This window comes from Myotis davidii, unplaced genomic scaffold (assembly GCF_000327345.1).
Source record: "Myotis davidii unplaced genomic scaffold, ASM32734v1 scaffold135, whole genome shotgun sequence".
NCBI classification, from domain to species: Eukaryota; Metazoa; Chordata; class Mammalia; order Chiroptera; family Vespertilionidae; genus Myotis; species Myotis davidii.
Window position 1 is genome coordinate 4,924,635 of NW_006289813.1, and position 11,363 is coordinate 4,935,997.

The following is an 11,363-nucleotide window of genomic DNA, read 5'->3' on the forward strand; positions in this document are numbered from 1 at the left end:
AAGAACTTCACTGATAAGAAAAGCTAAAGGAGTTCATCACCACCAAACCAGTATTATATGAAATGCTGAAAGGTATCCTTTAAGAAGAGGAAGAAGAAGAAAAAGGTAAAGATACAAATTATGAACAACAATCATGCATCTATCAACAAGTGAATCTAAGAATCAAGTGAATAAATAATCTGGTGATCATAATAGAATCAAGGACAAAGAAAGGGAATGGACTGACTATTCTTGGGGGGGAAAGGGGGGATGTGGGAAGGACTGGACAAAAATCGTGCACCTATGGATGAGGCAAGTGGATGGGGAGTGAGGGAAGAGGGAGGGAGGGAAGTGGGTGGAGGGGGGTTATGAGGGGAAAAAAGAGGAACAAATGTAATAATCTGAACAATAAAGATTTAATTAATAAAAAAAGAGAAAGAAACAGCATACAGTGAAAGGGTAGCAAAATAATTATAGAATCTGTATCCTTCACATCCCACCCCAGAAGGTAATGTACAGAAAAATAAGTTAAATATTTGTTCAGCCCTGGCCAGTATAGCTCAGTTGGTTAAGCATTGTCCCATGTACTGAAAGGTTGCCAGTTCAATTCCCAGTAAGGGCACATACCCAGGTTGCAGGTTCAATTCCGAGTCCAGGTGAGTGCAGGAAACAAACAATCTCTCTCTCTCTCTCTCTCTCTCTCTCTCTCTCCCCCTTCCTTCTTTCCTCCCTCCCTCTTTCTTTAAAACAAATACATACACACACACACACACACACACTGAGTGGCCAGATTATTATGACCACCCCATCAGTACAATCAAGTGAATTAGTTATACAAATAATAATAAAACCTTGAGAGTATTTGCTTAGGAAGTTTTCAATATTCAGTATTTTTGGAAGTGTCAATGAAGTACTGATGGGATGGTCATAATAATCTGGCCGGTCATAATAATCTGGCCACTCAGTGTATATTTAATATTTGTTCAAATACTTCAGTGAGATAAAACTGAATATTAAGAGATTCTTTATTTGAATTGCCTTATTTTCAAATTTGTAATCAAACTATTATAATAAATAGTATGTGCTTAGCTCTTAATTTTGCTAAGCGCCCTATCTCAAAGAACATACAAATTAGCTTATAAAAGCATGCCATTTAATATGTAAAACACAAGTTTCAAAATACCCATTTATACTCATCTAAAAACAGCATATAACAGCATGTTCTACTGATAAGGAAAACAAACCAATTTTGGTTTGGAACAAGTAGAATACTTTTCAAGGAATGACAGAAAGAAAGTGTAAGCGATGAATTATAGATGGAGTAGGTAATAAACCAAAGTACCCAGTTACATTTGAAAGTCATAAAATATTTACATTCCAATCTTAGATATTCATTAGAATATATGATGTGCTAAATTAAAACTAATGCTTCAAAACAACTACTTCAGAAATCACCCAGAGTCACTGTTGCAAAAGTCCAAAACAGGGCTGGTGATGATTAGAAAACATAATGTTGACATGAAAGTCAAATACATCCTTCCCTATAGGTAGGATGAGGAAGGTTCAAAGTATATTACCAGGGCAATTGAGGAAATCTTAATTAGACAACAGCACTGAATCAATGTTAAGTTCCCTGACTACAATTATGGTTTTGATTATGAAGATGGAGAGGGAAGATGGCGGTATAGGTAAACACCTGAACTTGCTGTCACGCACAACCACATTAAAATTACATCTAAAAGGCAAAACAAACTATCATCCAGAACCACGGGAAGGCTGGCTGAGTGAAAGTTCGACAACTAGAAGGAAAGAGGAAAGCGCATTGAGTCTGGTAGGAGGTGCAGAGTTGTGGAAGTGCGGAGGTGTGTGCAAAAGGGGCTGGCAGCTGGGTACGCTGTTGTCTTTTTCAATCAGGAGGGAGATACAAGCTCCCACTGCTCTGAACTCCAGTTCTGGGCAAGAATTTGGGGACCCAGACTCATATGGAGAAACTGGACTCTCTGGCATAGGGCCAGAACGCTAGGGCGGCTTTCTCGCAGAGGTGCCTGCAATGGTCATTGTTCCTGCACAGGAGCGCGGAACACAGAGACGCAGGGACCTCTCGGATGCAGGGTTGACTGGCAGCTACTGCTGTCTGCTCTGCCCTGGTGATTCCCTGAGACCCCGCCCCACCTAATTTACAACCCCATCCAAGCTGTGCGCAGAGGCTTTTGCATACAAATTTAAAAATCTGACATACACTCTACTACACCCTAACATTTACTTTCATGATTTAAAACAAAATTACCTGCATGTTGACTCTTTCAATCACACAAGAAAGGACATGTAAAACATGCATCTTTGTGTCACATTCTGTAACTTGCTGCAGTAACTGAAAAAGTAGCGTGAACATGGTTTCCAAATACTGCAGGTCAAAAGAAAAAAAAAAGGTTTGAAACAGAAATATAAGACCTTTAAATACAGACAGATAGAAAAGAAATAATGTCAAAGCAATAAATAAAAGACAAAATCTTAGCATTACCTAAACAACTTCAAACTATTCAAGTTGTGAATTTTAGGAAATTTTTTCTTTATGGCTGCTAAATGTGTGTTTTAGAATTTCATTCATCCACAATGCTTTCAAAAGAAAACTATATCTAAACATTTTCTATTTAAATTTTATACTGTTAACAGTATCTTGTCATTGCTCTTCCACATATGCCTGCTGTTGTGCAAGATCTATTCATTAGAGTAAAAGGAATACCAATTATGGCACTTACATACCAGCTGCCTGATATGGACCTTAACATATGCTTCATGGATATGAAAATTTTTGTATACATTCTTATAACTGTAAGAATGACAGAATATCTCTTATTCAAAAATAGAAAAATATCCTATGACTATTAAAGCCCATATTATAAAAATTATAGCAAGTATTAACAAATCACAGGACACCAGATACATAAAATACTTGGTTCTTTCAGATATTTGGTTCCTTTTTATACAAATTTCTTAAACATGTCTTTCATCAAAAAATATCTAATAATTCTTTGAGCAAAGAAAAATCTCTGCTCTACAAGTTCCCCCATTAAATATAGAGATTTTATAAAAGAAACTAGTGGCCCGGTGCATGGATTCATGCACACTGAAAAAGAAATTAATTAGAAGGTGGACAGCGAGGTAGGACTGGGTGAGGCAGGCCGGACATGCCCTGGAGCCAACCTCCTGCTGCCCCTGGAGTGATGCCTCAGCTCAAAGGGCGTCTATGAAGTGGGATCCCTCTGGCAGGTGGGGTCCCTCAGCCTGGCCTGCGGGAATCAGGCCAAAACCGGCTCTCCGACATCCCCCAAAGGATCCTGGAGTGCAAGAGGGCACTCTGCAAAGTTGCTGTCATACAGAGTGTGGAACGAAAACAGAGTGTGCAGCAATCCAGATTCAGGGCCGACAGTGCCCCAGCAACAACATAACCCACAGCCAAAGGTGGAATCGCATGGCCCCGTAAGGAATCGGGCTCCCTCCTCTCTGGTTCCGGAATGTGTCACCTGAGAGCCACCACTGCCAAGTCACCACAGCTCGGCAGCTCCTGCATTGAGTGTCTGTCCCCTGGTGGTCAGTGCGTGTCATCCCTACCGGCCGGTTAAACACTTGCTTAGCCTTTTATATATACAGATTTTCTTTCTTTTTTGGCATAGCCAATACTCATGAGCTATTTATTGATTTTATTAAATGTATTGGGGTAATATCCTACATAATAAAAAAGCTAATATGCAAATCTACCGAATGGCAGAACAAATGGTCGCTGTGACGCACACCGACCACTGGTGGGCAGACGCTTAATGCAGGAGCTGCCCCGTGCTGGTCAGTGCGCTCCCACAGGGGGAGTACCCCTCAGCCCAAAGTTGGGCTCATGGCTGACGAGCAGAGTGGTGATGGTGGGAGCCTCTCCCACCTCTGCAGCAGTGGTAAGGATGCCCGACTGACAGCTCCTGGACTGTGAGAGGGCACAGACCAGGCTGAGGGAACCCTACCCCCAGAGTGCACAAATTTTGTGCACCGGGCCTCTAGTTTGTTAATAAGATCATATAGGTTTCAAGTATAGATTTCAATGATACATGATTACCCACTACCCAAAGTCAAATCATATTCCCTCATCATATGTTTGGCCTCCCTTACCCTCTGGTAACTACCATACTATTGTCTCTCTATGTTCTGAGTTTCATTTTATATCTCATGTATCAGTGAAATTATATGGTTCATCGCTTTTCTGACTGACTTATTTCGCTTAGCATAATATTCTCAAGGTCTATCCATGTTGTCACAAATGTCAGTATTTCATCTTATGGCTGAATAGTATTCCATAGTTTATATGTATCACAACTTTATCTAATCATGTATCAAAAGATACTTTATTTCCATGTCTTGGGCACTGTGAATAATGCTACAATGAACATAGGGGTGCATATATCTTTGCAAATAAGTGTTTTCAAGTTTTTTTGGGTAGATACTCAAAAGTGGGATTGCTGGGTCACACAATAACTCTTCTTAATTTTTTAAGGAACCGCTATAGTGACCGTACCAGACTATATTCCCACAAGCAGTGAATGAGGGTTCTGATAATAGCCACTCTAATAGGTGTGAGGTGGTATCTCATTGTACTTTGATTTGCATTTCCCTAGTGAAGTTGAGCATCGTTTCATATGTATGTTGGCCATTTGTATGTCTTCTTGGAAGAAGTGTCCATTCCCATTTTTTAATTAGATTGTTTGGGGTTGAGTTGTATGAGTTATTTATTTTGGATATTAACCCCTTGGCAGAGCTGTTGTTTGCAAATACCATCTCCCATTTGATTGGTTGCCTTTTTGTTTTGTTGGCAGTTTATTTTGCTGTGCAGGAGCTTTTTAGATGGAAATAGACATATTCATTTATTTTTCCTTCACTTTCCTTGCCTTTGGGGTCAAATTCATAAAATCTTCTCTAAGACCAAGGCCCATGAGTTCAGTACCTGTTTTCTTCTATGGGAATTATCCTTCCAGATCTTATATTTAGGCCTTTGATCCATTTTGAATTGATTTTTGTATATGGGGACAAACTGTAGTCTATTTTCATTCTTTTGCATGTGGCTTTCCAATTTTCCCAGCAACATTTATTGAAGAGGCTTTCTTTTCTCCGTAGTGTGTTTTTGGCTCCTTTGTCAAAAATTATTTACCCATATACTTGTGGTTTTATTTCTGGGCTCTCAAATCTGTTTCATTAGTCTGTGTGTCTATTTTTCTGCCAAGATCATGCTGTTTTGATTATTGTTGTGGAGTCAGATAGTGTGATACCCTGCTTCCTTCTTTTTCTCTGAATTGCTTTGGCTATTCGGGGTCTATTGTTCTGATTTCTTTTGTTCTATTTCTTTAAAAACTGACACTGAGATTTTGATGGGGATTGCATTAAGTGGGTATATCGCTTTGGTTAATATGGCCATTTTAACTATTGATTCTTCCAATCCATGAACACAGAAAACCTTTCCATTTCAAGAGATTGTGTTTTTCACTCTCTTTTAATAATGCTTTGTAGTTTTTAGTATATAACTATGTCATATCCGTTGTTAAGTTTATTCCTAGGTATTTTATTCTTTTTGTTGCAATTGCAAAGGGAATTGTTTTTTCATTTCTTTTCTGAAATTTTATTGTTAGTATACAGAAAAGCAATGAATTTTTTATACATTGATTTTGTATCTTGCAACTTCACTGTATTTGTTAATTGTTTCTAAGAGCTTTTTGGTGGAGACTTTAGGATTTTCTATATACAAAATCATTTCATCTGCAAAAAGTGACAGTTTTACTTCTTTATTCCCAAGCAGTGAATGAGGGACAAAATAAATGTCATATATGAGGGTTTGTCATATCCCACTTTTATTTCTTCCTCTTGCCTGACTGCTCTGGTTAATACTTCCAGAAGTATCTATACTAATAAAAGGGTAATATACTAGTTACACCAGACATCTTCCGGACAAAGCCACGGTGGTGGGGGCCAAGGCAGAGGCGGTTAGGGGCAATCAGGCCAGCAGGGGAGGGCAGTTAGGGGCGATCAGGCCGTCAGGGGAGCAGTTAGGTGGCAATCAGGCCAGCAGGGGAGCAGTTAGGGGGTGATCAGGCCGGCAGGCAGAGGCGGTTAGGGGCGATCAGGCAGGCAGGCAGGCGAGCAGTTAGGACCCAGCAGTCCCGGATTGCGAGAGGGATGGCCGACTGCTGGTTTAGGCCCGATTCCGCAAATTAACTTTTAAAAAGTATTCTCTCTGAAAAATATATAAATAGGTGGGGTCCTTGGTCTGGCCTGTGGGGATCGAGCCTAAACTGGCAGTTGGAAATCCCCCTAGGGCTCCCGGATTGGAGAGGGTGCAGGCTTACTGAGGGACTCCCCCACGTCCATGAGTTTTGTGCACCAGGCCTCTAGTGTTGAATAAGAGTGGTGAGAATGGATATCCTTATCTTATTCCTGATTTTAGAGAAAAAGCTTTCAGTTTTTCACCATTAAGTATATTAGCTGAGGGTTTGTCATATATAGCCTTTATTATGTTGAGGTAATTTCCTTCTATCCCCATTTTATTGAGTGTTTAAATCATAAATGGATGTCGTATATTATTAAATGCTTTTTCTGTACCTATTGATAAGATCACAATTTTCTTCTTGCCTATTCCTCTTAGAACAACTACTGCCCCAATTTTACTGATAGATTTAACAAGTCTTACTGAACACCAATTATATTAAAATACCATGCTCTTAAAAGACCATGCTGGGTGCTTGGAGTTGAGTGAAGAATAAAAAGATGAGTAAGACCTAGTATTCTGCTTTTCAAATTTGCAATCTACTGTAAGATAGACATATATACCCAAAAAAGCACAGGGGGATAACCTAAAGAGTAAAAGTAACAGACACATCTGAAACTAAATTACTTGATGTTTTATAACTGCGACAAAAGCAAGTTTAGAACTCAGCTCCAAAATAGATGATGAGACAGTTAAACAAACAAAAAAAGGCAGAATAAAGCAAACTAAAATGTAAGTCACCAACTACTTCCAAAATAATTATATTTTTAAATTCAGCTTTAATAAATAACTTATATTTAATTCCAGCTACAAAATAACACTTAATATTCAAAACACATAAGCAAAAACTGTTTTAAAACTAGAAATATTCTTACCGGTAGAAACTGATCCGTTCGAAACTCAAAATCATCAACAGGTAAAGAGTAGTTAAGGAATACTGAGAATATATGACGTTTATCAGGAAAAAATATATATTTAAACCAACTATAACCAATCAAAAATTACATTTTCAACTACCTCATAAGTTGATTTAACAAAATAATTAATAATTTCAAAGTGTTAATATTCTTCACAATGAAGTATTTTAAAATTCTTTTAAGGATATTTAACTTCAGGGTTGTAGCTGTTTCAATACGGACCTAAAAGAAAATACATCATGAATTCTGAGTCATTCTAGAACTACTAAACATTATTTATATTAAATGACAAAAAATTTATTACAAGTAACTTTCTTTACTCCTTTTTTAATATTAAAGTCACAGAAAATATTAATATCCTATCAAATAAAAGAATAATATGCAAATTGACCATCACTCCAACACACAGGATGGCCGCCACAAGACGGCCGGCAGGGGAGGGCAGTTGTGGGCAATCAGGTCAGCAGGGGAGGCCAATTGGGAGCAATCAGGCCTGCAGGGAAAGGCAGTTGGGGGGACCAGGCCAGCAGGGGAGGGCAGTTGGGGGCGACCAGATCAGCAGGGGAGGGCAGTTGGGGGTGACCAGGCCGGCAGGGGAGGGCATTTGGGGGCAATCAGGTTAGCAGAGGAGGGCAGTTAGGGGTGACCAGGCTGGCAGGGGAGGGCAGTTAGGGGCAACTGGGCCAGCAGGGTAGCAGTCAGGCATCGATCAGGCTGGCAGGCAGAAGCGGTTAGGGGCAATCAGGCAGGCAGGCAGGCGAGCGGTTGGGAGCCAGCAGTCCTGGATTATGAGAGGGATGTCCCAGATTGGAGAGGGTGCAGGCCTCCACTCCCTATGCACGAATTTCGTGCACTGAGCCTCTAGTCTAAAAGTAAAATGACACTCTCCTTATTTAGTAAGAGCTAAAATGCAAAATACACAGAGTATAAGAGAAGCATTTAAAATGTGACAAGTAAAAATAAGAACAAAAATTAGCTCTTCCTGAACTATTAAAAAAAAACAAACAGAAAGCACTTACCACAGAGACATAATGAATTTCCCAGTGATTCATTAATGGGGGAAAAAATCAGAACTTGAATTTATAGAATAACGAGTTGGAGAATGTGACATATAATTGGTAAGAGAGAGTCTAACAATTCCTAGAACACTAGTTGTTCAATAAATAAATGATAAATACATGCAAGAAAAGAAAAAATCCTGTCTTAACAAGACTCTAACCATGACTTTTTCACAGAATAAATTCAGATCTTCTGAAGGAAAATGAAATCCTATGTATCCAGAACTAGATCTAGACCATGAACTCAGCCTATGAGTCTCGGCCATATAATTCCAACTGAAACCTCAGAAAACTCCTGAAAAGATAAAAAGCTAATTCCATGTTGGGGCAAACAAGTGCCATCAAGATATCAGATACTATGGAAGGACCCTAAAAAGCATGAGAGCAACAGAGAAAGGAACAAGAAGAAACTACAGATCGATATTACTTCCAAAGAACACTACTACAAAGATAAGAGTATTCAGACACTTTTATGCACCAAATCAGTGAGAATGAGCCCTAGGGTAAGAGTCAGGATGGCTGATTTGAGTTCTTGACCCCAATAATACCTGACCACTTCTACAGCCTGCCCATAGCAGTGAAAGTTAATTCCTCACACTAAAACAGTAAGCATGGCACTGAAGCCAGAAAGAAATGGCACTTTTTCAAGGACTTAAGGCCACAAGGAAAATGTAAATAAGGAGGACATAAAATAATACACTTGAAAGAGAGTAATCTGCTCAAGAGAAGAAGAATAATGATTTTATAATCTTTTATTCCTATTTCATAATTCTTTCAATAAATATTTTCTAAGACTTGACTCCATAAGAGATAGATATTATTTTTATACAATGGTACTATTACTACTTGGAACTACTCGTAGTACTATTTTGTACTCTTCTGCAATAAAAGTAAGATCACTCAATTACACAACTTTATGTATTTCTTCTGAAATACATAGGTAAAGAAGTTTCCTAAAAGGATAATAGGCACCTTCAATTTATTTATCTTTTAAGAAAAAGAATTCTAAAGCTCATTTTCATATAATACAACTACCAGACATATCAGTACAAACCCAAAACTGACTTTAGGAAACTTACTAAATTAAGGTTTCCCTTCTTCCTGGTTTCAGAATGGCCTTATTTAAAAAAAGAAAAATGTTTTTATTCATCTCAGAGAGAGGAAGAGAGAAATAGAAACATCAATGATGAGAGAAACATCCATTGGCTGCATCCTCCATGCCCCCTATTGGGGATGAAGCTCTCAACCCCGGCATGTGCCCTGGCTGGGAATCCAACCGTGAACTCCTGATTCATGGGTTGATGCTCAACCACTGAGCCACACCAGAAGGGCCAGAAGGGCCTCTTATTTTGATGTCAAACACAGATTTATTTTTTTATTTCCTTTGGAAATTACATTCACTGAACATAAGTAAATTCAAACTTCATTTTGTGAAAACACACTAGCCTAGAGTTTAAAATCTCTAGCAGTGTTTAAGAGACACAAGAATAAAAATCAAAACTTTAAACAGAAGATGGATAAAACTGGGGAATCCATAAAAGGCACAAGAGTGGAAAGATAGGAGAATGTCAATGCACCTTGTGTAAAATACCTGTCCAGATACCAGCTGTACTTCTTACAGTGCATTCAGGATACCCTAGCAATGGTTCTCAACCGTCCTAATGCCACGAGCGTTTAATACAGTTCTTCATGTTGTGGTGACCCCCAACCATAAAATTATTTTCGTTGCTACTTCATAACTGTAATTTTGCTACTGTTATGAATCGTAATGTAAGTATCTGATATGCTATATGTGTTTTCCGATGGTCACGACCCACAGGTTGAGAACCGCTGCACAGTCATGTACATACCACTAAAAATCTCATAGCTGCCTGTCTATGCTGGTAAACAACACAAAGATGACCATTTCTTTGCCTGATAGATAACTGCAGCACACCCTACCTCCAAACTATAAATTTTCTGGCTGAACCACAGTTTATATTTTAGATAACATCTCACAAGGTTGAAAAAGTACACTAATGCAATTTTTTTTAATAATTTACTGCTTGTTTTATTGAAGGATCCACAAATAGCCCAAGTAACCCTTTTCCAAAATTACTTGTAATTTCCAAAATTGAAAAACATAATTGGCTGTGAACCTTACAACCTAAAGAAACCCAACATATATCAAATATACTGATTAAAGAATCATCTGGATCCCAAAGAAAAGAAGGTTCCTCTGGCCTAAAATTAAGTCATTTTTACACTGATAATAGGATCCTCAAATATAAAACTTGCCATAAGCATTGCATCTGCTAAGAAACTTGTTCTAAGATAGATAGATGTAAAAGAGCATATAGAAGATGTTTTTTAAAATAAAGCATTGTAGCACTGTTGTCCTATAAAAAACATAATGAAAATGGAACCTTACTTCACATCACATTCAAAAATAAATTCTAAATAGAATAAAGAACCAAGGGGGACAAAAACAGATATATTAAATAAGAAGCAAATTGAAACAAAACAGAGTAAGAAAATCGGTAAATCTGCATTAAAATCAAAAATTTCTGATCAATAAAATGACAACAAAATAAGAGTGGAAAGATATAGGGAACCTGGCCAGGATGGCTCAGTGGTTGAGTGCTGACCTATGAACAACGAGGTAACAGTTCAGTTCAATTCCCAGTTAGGGCACACGCCTGGGATGTGCACTTGGTCCCCAGGAGGCAGCCAATCACCAATCAATGATTCTCTCTCAACACTGATGTTTCAATCAGAAATAAGCTTAAAGTAGCCATTATGCCTAGATCAAATTTTTGTTTATAAAATTTGGATATTTCATACTAATAAGTCAAATTTCTAAAAACTGAGGAAAATTATAAAATTTCAAATAACCAAGAAAATTCACTCAATTTGCATTATATTCCCTGAAATCAAACAATAATGTTAGACAACCACATCAAAGCTACAACTAAAAGACAAAACAAATATCATCCAGAACCACGGGAAGCCTGGCTAAGTGGAAATTCTACAACTAGAAGGAAAGAGAAAAGCACATTGAAACTAATAGGAGGTATGGAGGAACAGAGGCGCACGTGGAAACAGGCTGGCAACTGGTGTGCTGTTGTTTTTTTC

General features: G+C 38.3%; 1 protein-coding gene across 1 annotated transcript in view; it reads right to left on the reverse strand.

The window, feature by feature from the left end:
- Nucleotides 1-11,363, reverse strand: part of IPO11 (importin 11) — a 138,026-nt gene that overhangs the window by 77,496 nt on the left and 49,167 nt on the right. Inside the window, exons 17-19 of the mRNA XM_006762425.2 lie at nucleotides 7,380-7,413; nucleotides 7,150-7,190; nucleotides 2,267-2,383 (exon numbers count right to left, since the gene is read on the reverse strand). Coding sequence (XP_006762488.1) covers nucleotides 2,267-2,383; nucleotides 7,150-7,190; nucleotides 7,380-7,413 — 192 coding nt within the window. The remainder of the gene's footprint in view (nucleotides 1-2,266; nucleotides 2,384-7,149; nucleotides 7,191-7,379; nucleotides 7,414-11,363) is intronic.